We start from the raw sequence: 12,945 nt of genomic DNA, 5'->3' as shown, positions 1-12,945 counted from the left end.
TTCTCCATATATCTCTTTCGCATTTATAGTAATATTACAAGAATGATAGCCATAATGCATGGTTTATATTTAGTTTAAATGTTTTGACTGTATATACTGTAATCCCGCCGGATGTGAAGTAAAACATGGGGCCATGTTTTTTTTTTTTTCTTTCTGATGAATCATTATTTATTTATTCCCACTGCGAAATTAAAGACGTACACATACATGTATATATGTATGTATGTATCCCTTTCACTGAGCTTTCCAGTCACGTCTGATCATATATATTAATTCCAAATTCCAACTATTGCAATCTTCTGTTCTTCAGCTTTCTGTCCCATCCACGTACCAATCTTCTAATTAATTGATAATCCCATTTTTCCAATATTCTCTTTCGCAAATACTCCATTTCATTATAATATTAATCATATGTAGGGAGGGGCATTCAAAAATAGCTAGGGTTTAAAACAATATTAACTGCATGTGTAGAGAAAAAAAATATTACGATATACTAATAAAAGACCAAGAAATTCGATGGAAACTTCCCCCAATTAATATGGCCCCATGCATGCATGAATATAATTCACGATTCCTTGTTGTTATCTTCTCCATAAGATGCGGTCGTCGAGCTTGCAGTGGTTGCGGCGGTGGTGGTGGTTGCTGCCGACCAGCTGTAGAAGCTGAATGGATTAAAATCCAAATCTTTGACGTTAATTTCACCGGGTGTGAAGAGGAGATCCTCCAAAGGTTCATCGGCTTCAATTTCTCCCAAATCCGCAAAGAAATTCATGTGATGATCATCTTCCAATAATGTGGGATTGTATTGAAACCCTAGCTCAAATTTATGATCCATTTCTAGCTGATGATCGAAATCCTGATTATTGGTGATCTCCTCCTCCTCCTCCTCCTCCTCTTTCAGTACGTCTGTAGTGAATTGTTGGGTTATAATAACTGTATTATTATTATTATTATTATTATTAATTTGTTTTGTTGGGTCTTTTTTTGTAGTGGTGGTGGTGGTGGTGGTTTTGGACGAGGGCTGAGATCTGGTGGATCCGGCAAGAGCATTTCTCTGGGTGGGCCATGGGTGGTTGTGCTCCGACGTGTAGGTTATTACCAGCATATTCGGGTCTGTTCGGCTCCTCTCCACTTGTTTCCTCGCCGAACACCCCTTTGAACTACTGCATCTATAGTAACCCCTATATATAATAATACGTACACGTACGTTATTTATCGATCAAAATTAATTACTAATTCACAATATAATAAATAGTACATAATACAGTTAGTTAATTTTGTCAGTGTAATAAAATTTAGTATATATATACCTAGGATAAGGGGAGCCTTTGATGGGCTTCTGTCCGTACTTTCTCCAAGCCCAAAGATCGGACGGAACTATTTCTCCGGTGGCCCTGCTGTTTGCCGGCGATGATGCCGGTATACACACCACTTTCTTCGCCTGACTCTTTCTGATATTAATTAAAATTAATATATATTAATTAACATGAGCAAGCTAATTAAGTATACAAAAAGAACTTGTAAGAATTTATTCATTCATTTCTGAATTTAATTTATCGAATTTGCATGTATATATGGGACTATGGGAGTACGTACGGTGGTGCGTTTCAACATAAGCTTTTGGTTAAAAGAAATACTATAATCTTACTAATTATGTATCAAAACCCTAATTATTTAAGAGATCCTTAATTAATTGGAGCATGTGACTGTCCGATTTTAGGGGCGTGATCATATGGAGTTAATTACGTACCCTCCTTTCCCAGACAAGCATTAATTACAGTTAATTAACTAAATCATTTCATTTAAAAAAATCAAATATTAATTATGGTTTCAAGAAATTAAATAAAAAGACGCCCACCTTCGTTTGATGCCCGTATTTCGCGGAGACGAGATCTGCAGACCACCATGGCTCTCCACCAAGCAACCTTTGGACACTAAAATTGGAGAAACCCTTAACCCCGCCGTCGGAGATGCAGCCGCCGCCGCCGCCGCCGCTTGGGAATGATCACACGGTGGCGGAGAAACAGGCGACTTTGCATTAGGAGAGATCTGCAGCATCCTTGAAAATATGTTTGAAGGCTTTCTCATCTCATCGTGAACAAGTAGTCTGTGAGAAATATTTACACCGCCGGCGCCGCTATTATTAATCCCACCACCACCATCAATGATGTTGGAGTTATTACATGAGAAGAATCCCGGTACAGCTGGGAGGAGTGGATTTCCCATGTAGTTAAACGGATCCCCGAAATCTTCAACCGGGTCGGAGGAATAGGTAATTGGATTGGTCGGAAACTGCCAGTCGGGGAGGGCGGCTGCGGCTGCATCCGGGTCGCCGCCATCTACGGTGGTGGTGGTGGTGGTGCTGGGTCGGAATATATCAGCTAAATCACCTTGGTAATTCTCCATTAAGGGACTGCACATGCTTAGCAAAAAGGCTGTCTGATCATTTGACTTTGGTTCGGTAATATGGTAGTAATAATGTTTTTGCACGAAACAAAAGTAAACAGCATGCAGTATATATATGCGTTAGGTTGTTGATGAAGATTGAAGATTCTATTTTAGTTGGATCGATGAGTTTGTTCAGAAAGGTGGACAGAAGTAATTCAGACAGAATGAAAATTAATGGTTTTTTTCTAGAGAGAGAAAGAGAAAGAGAGAGAGAGAGAGAGAGAGAGAGAGAGAGAGAGAGAGAGAGAGAGAAGGAAGAAGAAGAAGTCGCTGACTTTGGATAGTATAAAAACAGGTAGCTAGGTCTACACGCAACGTATAAAAGAAAAGAGGGATATATCAAGGATGATGGAATTCAGCAAGAAACAGATCATCTACATTTCTTTATTATTATTATTATTATTACTTAATCATTAATATTTATTAATCTAATCGTTTTTTTAATATAATGAATATACATATCAAAAGAGGTCAAATCTATGCAACTGTTTTGTTTGTTTAACCTATTGTGGAACCTTATTTTTATCCAGCTGTCCTATACTGCTTTTTTAAAGACTAGATTAAGAGAGTTATTTGTTAAATAAAATTATAATCAAACCTTATTACAAGATTAATAGAAAAAATATTTCATGTCTCTATTTTTTATTATATTGGTCATCAAATTCCAACAATCTTTTTTTTTTTAATTTTCAATTTGATAACAGACTAATACCTAATTAATCTGAGTTATCTTTAATTGCAAGCAACAAATTTGAAATTTGATCCCATAAATAAATCCGAACCGTACGTCTTTTCTAGTAGCTTAATAAGTGTAATTTCACTAATTTGGATTTGAGAAACAAACGCATAAGTTTCAAAACAATTATCAAAATTAAGTAAGGTTTCTAAATTCCAATCCCAAATCTATTATTTATCAAAATTAATATAAATAATTTAGTATGTAATATTTATAAGCCAAATAATGCTAAAAAATACAAAATGTCAGTAAATATATATAGAATTTAAAAAAAAAACAGGTGATGGGAAAGTAAAGAGGCGGCAAGTAGCCGCACTTCTCGGACAACCTTCAAAATAAATTGCACCGGGACCTACTTTCTTCTGTACACCATTTTTTATTTTTTGTTTTCTTCTCAAAAAATAAAATATCTTTGTTATTATTTTTTTGTCTTTATTTTTCCTTGAATGCATCAACGCCATCATAATTATATTGTTCATAAAAATTGTCCCAATTATCCCTCAAAACACACCAATTGAAAATGATCAAAATATATATAATGAAATTTAAGGGAAAGATATAGAAGCTAGTATATATATAAAAATCATGGGGAAGTGAAGATTGTGTAATAAAAATAAATTGATGCACATGAACGGGAATTAAAGAAAGCTGGAAAACGTGCCCACTTGGCTGGCTACATATCTACTTCACTTGTCATTCTTTTATTACACTTTCTTTCATTATTTGAACTATTTTTCTATATACTTTCTCATGAAATTGAAATTGAAATTGAAAGCACAAACTCCCAAAAACTAGAATTAAAAAAATAGTCCTATTTTGTTTGTGGAGGTCCATCCCTCTAAGCCCATATTTAGTTTTATTTATCAACTATAATATAATATATAGATATAGGGTAGGGAGTACACACACACAGTAGCACACGTTCAAGCATGAAACAAAAAACGCACAAGAAAACAAAATAACACTGGGATATATATGATTCTCTCTGATTAATTAAAAACAAAAGAGAATTACAACTATCCTTCCATGTGATCAACATTCAACAATCATATCTTAATCCCTATTACTTTAATCCAGAGCAATTAATTATCTGACATAATCACAATCCCGCGTCAAAATTTGTGAAATATTATTAATTATTAATATCCGCTTGCCGAACCGGCAGTACGTAACCGGTTGACGTCGGCCGGCCAGCTACCACGCCACCACCTCACCTGTCTAATTAGCCGTTTAATCTCATGTATACATGGACGGCCAGGATTGAGTGGCCACCAACTTAATTTCTGTTGGTTTAACTATTTTTATTATTTTTTTGGGCTGTCAAATTAAAGAGGTTTAATTAATTAATTAAAAGCCACGCAGAAAACAAGTCAAAGTGGCGGTCCATGACCAATATCTCTGCTATTTCTCCTTTGCCAAATTCTAAAGTTGACGAGTGCTTTGATTCAACAATCAACCTACCTAATTAAATTCACAAATCCCTGATTTTCAATAAAACCCTAGAAAGCTTCGATTTTTTTAATTTATTATTTACCAATGGGAATTGGAGTGAGTGTACTTATATTATGATTTATGATTTATGATTTATGATTTATGATTGAAGAGGAGGACGTGGTTGCATTACTTGATTGCCTCCAGAAGATAAGATGGATTTATATTTATAAGGATACGACAGAAATGTTTAAGCTAAAGAAAAATTGTAAATATAATTCGAGTGTGAGTTAATAATTTAGAATTTAATTTTCGAATTCTGTAGATTTGGATCGAAAAGTTTCCGATCTTGGAATAATATTTTTGTATACTGAATTTGAAAACTCTTATTGCCATTTTTTACGAAATAATTATATGAATCCAACTTTTTATTACAACTTATATCATAAAAGTGGATAGAAAATGAATTTTTTGAATTCCAATGATTACAATATAAAAATGCAAAATTTAATTTTTTTTCGAGTGTTTTAAAAAATAAAATATTTTGGAAAATATAAAATGGTAGAGTCCCTAGGATTCCATGGCAGCTGATTAATGGCCCAATTGCATGTGGGCAATGACGACTTTAGTTCAAGTGGCAAGAAATGTTATGTAGTTTATATTTTCAGGTACTACTTTAAGTGCAGTTAAATTAAATTGTTAGGAGAAACCAAGAAATATAAAAAAAAAAAAAAGGGAATATGAATATGAATAAAGAGAAAAGAAATAAGGTTGTCACGTAGGGGAACATCATTAAATGGAAGCATGGATATGGTTGTTATATATATTGTAGGTGCAGTAGCACGATGGAGGCCGGCATTAATCCTGGATTTCTGTCCATCTCCCTAATTTTATTCTTTTATTTTTATTTTTTTATATAGTATATCAGATGAGTTATTTTTATTGCATACAACAACATGCCAACATGCCACTTAACTCCCACAACTGTCCGTGAAATCAGATACGTATATAGCTGATCCTCAAAACAAGATAATATTAAGGGTAAATTACACCCATACCTCTGAGGTATGCTTAAATAATTTTAAGGTCCTTATCGTATCGATAATTACATTCACCCCTCTGAAACGTAGTTAGAATTTAGAAACCCTAACGGGATAATGCATTGGATACATTATTCCGATAGAGTTCTAATGGATTATTACTTTTAGCTAGTGGTGGGAATAACATAGAGTTATGTGGAGTTATGGGATGACATGACTCTCCCAATATTTCTTAAATCAGCCATAACTCTTTGTTGTCTCCACCACTTCCTGAAACCAATAGTCCGTTAGAACGCTATCGTGGTAACTAATCCAATGCATTACACCATTAGAGTTTATAACTACGTTTCAAGGGGGTGAGTGTGATTATCAATACCACAGGGACCTTAAAGTTATTTAAGCATACCTCAGGGGTGTGGGTGTAATTTACCCTTAATATTAATGTTTTTTCTTTCTTTTTTTCTTTCAACCATGTATTATGTATGTGCCTAAGGCCCTAAATAGAAAGTAAATTGGGCTACTGTACAGTCCAATAATATGTAAGAAGCATAACATAAGGCTCAGATAAGTGGGCTGAAGCCCATTGGTTTCTTCATACAAAAATAGACAAGCATTGCACAACAATAATATTGGGCTGAAATAATAATTTTTTTATTCATTGAAAATGTATATACATAATAATATTGATCATGTGAATATAATTTTAGAAAAAACTATTCTTTTGGGAATTATTTTCAAAAATTGAAATTAGAAAAAAAAAAAAAATTGGCTTTGACTTCATGATCAGAGACGCTTGACCTTTCAACTGTGACTTGATATACCTGCAACTGGAAGTTAATTCCAAAATAGAAAATAATACATACATACATATATAAAATATATTGAAATTAGCACCAACACTTATAACCGGGCGGGAAGAGGGTGAAGGGTATGACGACGGCGGTTAACAACATGCTTGGCTCCTCATACGCCGCCCGCCTCCGCCGATCCATCTGCCGGATTGACGTTGCCGTGTGGCATACAGGGAGCCAGGCATATATATTCCGTCTCACCTTTCCCTCTTCCCCTAGCTAGCTCACCTTATAAATTATATTCTACACACACACACAAATATATGCATAGAGAGAGAGAGAGAGAGAGAGAGAGAGAGAGCGAGCTTATAATAAATATGATCTTATTCTTGTGTGATATATATGTGGAGTTGAAGGAGGATCGGAGCTGATTTATAGATGTGTGATTATGTTGATTTACTTGCCATGCATAAAAAGATATATATATATCATTTTAATTAATTCTTAAAGGCGATATATCACATGATTATATATAATATATATTCCACCACTTTTTTGTGCTTTTAACATAATCATGATATATACCTCCGGGCAGTGTTTCTCCATCATTTCCTTTTGCCGACAATGAAACCACTATATATTCCACCTTTTTTTTCGTTAGGTAAATGCGATGATTCATCAAATCAAATTATATTATATATTTTATTTAATTTCCTTAACTTTTTCAACTTGGAAGTGGAAAAACTTTACAGAATATATATTTGGTCAAAGATCTTGTTTCTTAGTAAAGAGAAAAAATGATAAATAAATAATCGCAAGTAGTCAGTCTCATGCTTCATTTCTTTGTTTATTAATTATTAGAAAGAAAAGAAAAAGTAGAGAGAGGAAAAAAAATGTAATGAATTGTTTGGGATGCATGCAATTGCATCATTATATATTAACTGTACGTATTATTCTCTCCAGTGATATATATTATTATTCCAAGCTAAGATAAGCTAAGCATGCAATTTTTGAATGCTTTATTTCAGATTCAACTTTTGATGGTGTCTGAGTAAAGAAGGGTTGCTTTATCATTTTGAGAGTGAAGCCTTGTCGGGGCGGGTGGTGCATCTTCTTTATTTATTTACGCAAACAATAGGGTTTTTTGCAAGAACCACCCTTGTTTAATCTCTAATTGCTGAAAAACCCCTTGTGTTAAAAAAATTAGCAAGGACCCCCCTATGAAAGTTAGTCAAAGCCAATAAAGTCCCTAACATCTTATCGTGTTCTGCACGCGCTCATTGTGCGGCTGGGATGCATATTTTGACCTGAAAAGATATAAATACCCTTTAAATAAAAAGTGGAAAATTACATATTAGCCCCAAATTTTTCATAACCCCAAATTGAAGTTTTAAGAATTTTCAATTCAGTCCTTGACAATTTCTAAAACGCCCTCTCTCCAAATTATCTTCTCCCCAATCAAACTTTCCACAATTTTCACGCAAAACACACACACAATGCTTCCTGATGGTGCCTCCTTTGGGTTTTTTTTTTTCGGCAAAATGTTTGGAAGGTACCTCACCAGAACTTCCCACTTCCAAATCTGACAAATGCCAAAGGGGAAGGTAAGCGTTCTCCTTTCCTCCGTTCCATCTCTCTGGAGAAACTCCGACCATTTCAACCGGCGACATATCCACAGTTCCGTCGACGAAGAAGGGGCACGAGCATGTTGAGTATGAGGCGGCGGCGGTGGGTGGATATGGTGGTGACGGGGGCAGCGTATGGGGGCAGAGTATGGGGCGGGGGCAGCGGCGGATGGAGGTAATGGCGGTTGGGTGTGGTGGTGACGGCTAACACCGGCAGAGTATGGGGCGGCGACGGGTGGAGGTAATGACTGTTGGGTATGGTGGTGGAAGATTGAAGGAAGAAGGGGAACAGTAAAAATGGCTTATTTGATGGTTGTTGAAGAAGAATTATTTTGGGGTGGAAGTGGTTCAACGGGGAAGAGAAGAAGACTTCTCTCTTTTTCTTTTTTTTTTTTCAACAAATTTTTCAATTGGATTTTCGGTATATTGCGTTTTTAAATCAAGGTTAATTTTGTAATTTCATTCAAGTCACCAATTAAATCTGATAAAAAGGGGCGGTGTGCTATATAAAACCAAACGTAAGGGGGTCTTTGCTAATTGTTTTATCATGAGGGGTTTTATGCCAATTAGAAATAACACAGGGGGGTCTGTGCTATTAGCTCCAAACAATATTATAATTAATTAATTAATGCCATCCAACTAACTATCATAATTCATTCTTCATGTAAATTCTAATATAATTATATACATTTTTACCATATGATGTTTGATATGCATTCTTGGTAATACGGTATTCTTAATTCTTGTTCTTCTTCTCTTGGGATCGGACCTACCTCATAATAATAATTATTATTAGTACAAATTAAACCCCTGCACGCAGGTTGGATGGTGTGTCAGAATTGTCAAATATATTCTTTCAAATTTCAACAAATTAAAAGAATGTGGGCTGTTACGTTATTATGTCGGAATAAAGTAGTATATACGTATGTAATATGTTGACCAATCACTAGTAATAAAGGAGCTCTAGCGCAGGAGAATTTGCTTTTGGTGGCTCGATCGGCTCCTCCTCTGTTTTTCTGTGGCTCCACTTGCAGTAGCTCTCATTCAATTATTTTTGACATAGATAACTCATTCAGTTAAGTTTTGTATGTAATCATACAATAAATCCTAATTCAAACATCCACATCTACACCATTGGAATAAATAAATAAATAATAATAGAGTAAATGTCTTGTAACCCTGTTTTGTTTGTTCAAGTATTTGATAGACTAGCTATAATATAGTACACATGAAATGTTTTTTTTGTAGAGGACTACTATATATAATACAAGTATTATGATGTTTTCATATACGTCGCAGAGAAGCTAGCCTTTTCTCGAGGTCATCCACATCAGTCGATGCAGCAGCACTGTGAACAAGAATAATTGAATTCACACATATCATGTAACTATCTATATAACTGAATTATTTACTCCAAAGGAACAAGAATTCATACCTAGGGGCATTTTCGACTTTCTTTGATGCAATCCGTCCTTTTGGAGCCGAAGATAACTGTTGAAATGGAAATAAATAAATAAAAAGTCGGATCGGATCATTTATTTTTTCAGTTTATAGCCACTATTTGAAAGTAGAGGATTAATGAATCCGTGTGTGAGTTAAGAGAGAAGCTAACCTGTGATGCAATGTCAACACCAATTTCATCGAGCACCTACAGAAAAAAAAAATTGAATTCATAAAAGTTATATACGTCAGTTGACTTTCAGACAAGAAACGGAGGCGGGAGGACTATGTATGAGGGGTATAATAGAGTCATTACGGAACCTGGTTAGTGAGTTCTTCAGTTTCTTCTTCAGCCTCATCCTTGTCTAAGGTCTCATCGATTGCCTCTGACATCATTTCAATCTGAAACAGAGAATCAGATTATTGATTTTCTTCAAGAATGTTCACGTTCTTGATCTACCTAGTATTTTTTAACGCAAAAATTTACCGTCATGTCCATCTGTGCGGACTGTTTCTGGAATTCTCTGATCATTTTTGTTTGTTTTGCAGGTTCCATTTGCTGAAACGGAAACACATAGAAATATCAGATAATTAAAATCTGGACCAATAAAACATAAGTAAATTGGATTTGACTGACTAAGATGGTTTGTTATAAAAAAGTAAGTCGTGCTTTTCGAACATGTACCTTGTTCATAGCAGTCATAGCTTTGGTTGCACCTTTCATACCCGTTGAAATTGAAGTGGTGGCGTACAAAGCCTGTAAAGTTAGCAAAAAACAAAAATAAAAAAAATAAAAAAATGGCACTGCTAATCAAGATAATGAGTACTAAATATGTCAGGATCGGGAACCAATTTGTAGTTATTTAATTTGATTTTTCACCAAGTATGAAATGACCGACCTGTGTATGAGTTGCCACGCCTCTGATCTGGGCACGACTTCCCTGCAAGTTTGTTATTTGCTGCCTCAGCCGAACTAATTGACGAGCTAATATTTTAGTGGCAGCCTATTTAGGACAAGAAAACCACATGTGTCAATGAATTTGCGGTAACCTAGGATATAACCAAAAATCCAACTATTTTTTATGAAAACTTGCCTCGTTTCCAGTTTTAGCTGTTTTCTTGATCTCTGCTACTAATTTCTTCTCCTAAACAATTGCAGATAACAGTGATCTTTCTAGTTAGACTATCATAAGCAAGTAGATGAATTAAGATCGATAGTCGACTGTCGAGTGATAAATAATAACATACCTCCATTTGTAAAGATGAAATCTCGCGTTCAACGCCTGTTAGATTAATACAAAATTTAGGTATAGAAGATAAAAAAATGCACAGGAACATATTATACACCTATTTTCAACGATGAAAACATAGGTTTATTTGTGGAGAATGGAAACAGATAATAGCTCAGTCCAGACAAGCAAGGTAGTCAAAATCGAGATCGTAAAATCGTAAGATTTTACATGTATTGCAAAATAAATATATTTAGTACTTTCTACTTAGAAAACACCCGTAACACAAATAAAATAAGTCATAATATATATAAAATGTCCTAAAATATATAAAACATTCCAACATTAATTAAACATAGTCTAACATAAGATAACTAAAACTGACACTCACAACCGCTGGATGTTTTTTTAGCAGAAGAGAAGTATTTTCTTCTCGTCGTGATAGATTGTTATTTTAGGGCAGGGCTGAGCTTTATATATTCTGGATTATTTGGTAATCGGCTAAGAATTATTAGTTAAAAAACTGAATTTATGAGGCCAAAATCGCCAAAATCGCACTAAAATCGCATTTTTAACGATTTTGAACGCGATTTCACACGATTTTAAGGCACCTGCGATTTTAGTGCGATCTTACTCCTTATCAGTGTCTAAAATCTTAAAGTCTTACGATTTTACGATTTAAATCTCGATTTTAACTACATTGCAGACAAGTTTAAAATTATTTAATTGCAGACTGTGAACTCTAACATTTTAAATTATTATTTCATGCAATTTGTGAATTCGAACATTAGTCACATGAAAGACCACTAAACAGAATTAGCATCAGAAAAGGCATAGGATCAAATATTTATAAACACTTAAAGCTATCAACATAGGATAACCATGTAATCAGTTGACCTAGAACTTGTGAAAAGAAGCAAAATAACGAAATAAAAGCATCACTATCAACTTCTATCGACAAACATCAGACAATTAAACACATAAAAAATCAACAAATTCTAACAGCTGGTGGAAAATGCGCACAAGTCTCAATTTTTTGTTCTGTAACGATGCACATTCACCCAACTTTGTGTTTCATCTAATTGACATGCCCTTTTGAAATGCCGATGAAGACATTCTCCTTGGCAGATGGATTATTAAATATAATCCATAGAATGATGAGTTTCACATCGATTTTTGTATACTAAATCACTCGTATACGAGGCTTGATTTAGGACAGGACAGACAAAAAGTCTGACATGAAATTGAATGATATCAAAGTTGAGGCTTCGGAGAAGTATCGTAAACTATCCATAAAATAAATAAATAAATTAACAATGAAATCAAAGGGTAACTAAAAAACAATGTATAGATAAAAAAAAGTACCTCTTGTGGCAACCGCCATTTCCCTCTTGCTGGTTCTAAGCGCCTCTGCAAAAACACCATTAATCGAATACTTATAACAAATTAATTACATCCCCAACAAGGCTTATATAAGGGCAAAAAGTAGTCATGGAATAACAGTGATGCAACAACAAAGTAATAAAATCATAGCGATAAATTAAAGAGGATTATTATGAAAACAATAAAAGGGGTACCTTTAGGCGAAGTTTTCTTCTTGAAGATATTGAGATTCATTTTAGCAAGAGAAACCCTCTAAGAAGCTGATGTCTGTCTGGGGAGATCTGACGGCGGAGTATTTTTCAGGGATTTAATATAAATTCGTTTTAAGAATGGAAGGAGAGAGAACAAAACAAGTATGTTCTTGATTTCTCACTCTCAAACTGGAAATTGGAAATGGGGAGTGGGGGGCAACTATTTACCTCGAGGAGCGTGCTTCGATTATTGCGTATCCAACGGCCACGATCTTACTAGCCGTTGTAATTCATTGACCAACATGCCCTTCTGTATCCCTGCTGCAATTTTAGGGATTTATAAATTATTTCCATAATTATATAATTTAAATATAAATATATGAAATAAAAACATTTCTAGTATTGCTAATTTCATAATTAAAAAAAAAAGATTAATTTAAATAAGGAGAAAAAAAAGTTGATCGCATTTCTCAATTCACAGTCCACCCTGTTTTATTTCGGTGATATTTAACTGTTTTATTCTATTTGTTTTAATCAAATTAGATTTGTTAATTATCCATAACGTCTAATTGATTGGTGATAGAATTACTAGGAGATCTTGGGCGGGCTTAGTAGTCAGTATAAAAAGATA

The 12,945-nt window shown here is 34.4% G+C and overlaps 2 protein-coding genes across 2 annotated transcripts; both read right to left on the bottom strand.

Moving 5' to 3' along the window:
* Positions 1–358: 358 nt before the first annotated feature.
* LOC105951584 (putative WRKY transcription factor 14) lies at positions 359–2,741 on the bottom strand. The gene is made up of 3 exons (XM_012975040.2): positions 1,859–2,741; positions 1,311–1,451; positions 359–1,181 (listed from the first exon to the last, which is right to left on the bottom strand). Exons 1-3 carry the CDS (start codon positions 2,419–2,421, stop codon positions 566–568), a joined length of 1,320 nt encoding a protein of 439 aa, XP_012830494.2. The 5' UTR covers positions 2,422–2,741; the 3' UTR covers positions 359–565.
* A 6,406-nt stretch (positions 2,742–9,147) lies between these two features.
* LOC105951318 (vacuolar protein sorting-associated protein 2 homolog 2) lies at positions 9,148–12,554 on the bottom strand. Its single transcript, XM_012974726.2, has 11 exons — positions 12,318–12,554; positions 12,106–12,150; positions 10,760–10,794; positions 10,606–10,656; positions 10,411–10,515; positions 10,197–10,268; positions 9,999–10,070; positions 9,833–9,913; positions 9,684–9,719; positions 9,507–9,562; positions 9,148–9,419 (listed from the first exon to the last, which is right to left on the bottom strand). Exons 1-11 carry the CDS (start codon positions 12,355–12,357, stop codon positions 9,356–9,358), a joined length of 657 nt encoding a protein of 218 aa, XP_012830180.1. The 5' UTR covers positions 12,358–12,554; the 3' UTR covers positions 9,148–9,355.
* Between the last annotated feature and the right edge of the window lie 391 nt (positions 12,555–12,945).

Source organism: Erythranthe guttata, chromosome 8 (assembly GCF_056151865.1).
Source record: "Erythranthe guttata isolate IM_541 chromosome 8, IM_541, whole genome shotgun sequence".
In the NCBI taxonomy this organism is placed as follows: Eukaryota; Viridiplantae; Streptophyta; class Magnoliopsida; order Lamiales; family Phrymaceae; genus Erythranthe; species Erythranthe guttata.
This window is presented reverse-complemented; position numbering and strand designations above follow the sequence as displayed.

Excerpts from the sequence above, each read along its gene's own strand:
- LOC105951584 (XM_012975040.2), bottom strand. The coding sequence starts at position 2,421 with ATGTGCAGTCCCTTAATGGAGAATTACCAAGGTGATTTAGCTGATATA. Across the intron at positions 1,452-1,858 it reads AATACGGGCATCAAACGAAG|AAAGAGTCAGGCGAAGAAAG; the intron begins GTGGGCGTCTTT and ends AATTAATATCAG. Across the intron at positions 1,182-1,310 it reads AAAGGCTCCCCTTATCCTAG|GGGTTACTATAGATGCAGTA; the intron begins GTATATATATAC and ends TATTATATATAG.
- LOC105951318 (XM_012974726.2), bottom strand. The coding sequence starts at position 12,357 with ATGAATCTCAATATCTTCAAGAAGAAAACTTCGCCTAAAG. Across the intron at positions 10,795-12,105 it reads AATGGCGGTTGCCACAAGAG|GCGTTGAACGCGAGATTTCA; the intron begins GTACTTTTTTTT and ends TTAATCTAACAG. Across the intron at positions 9,563-9,683 it reads GTGTTGACATTGCATCACAG|TTATCTTCGGCTCCAAAAGG; the intron begins GTTAGCTTCTCT and ends CCATTTCAACAG.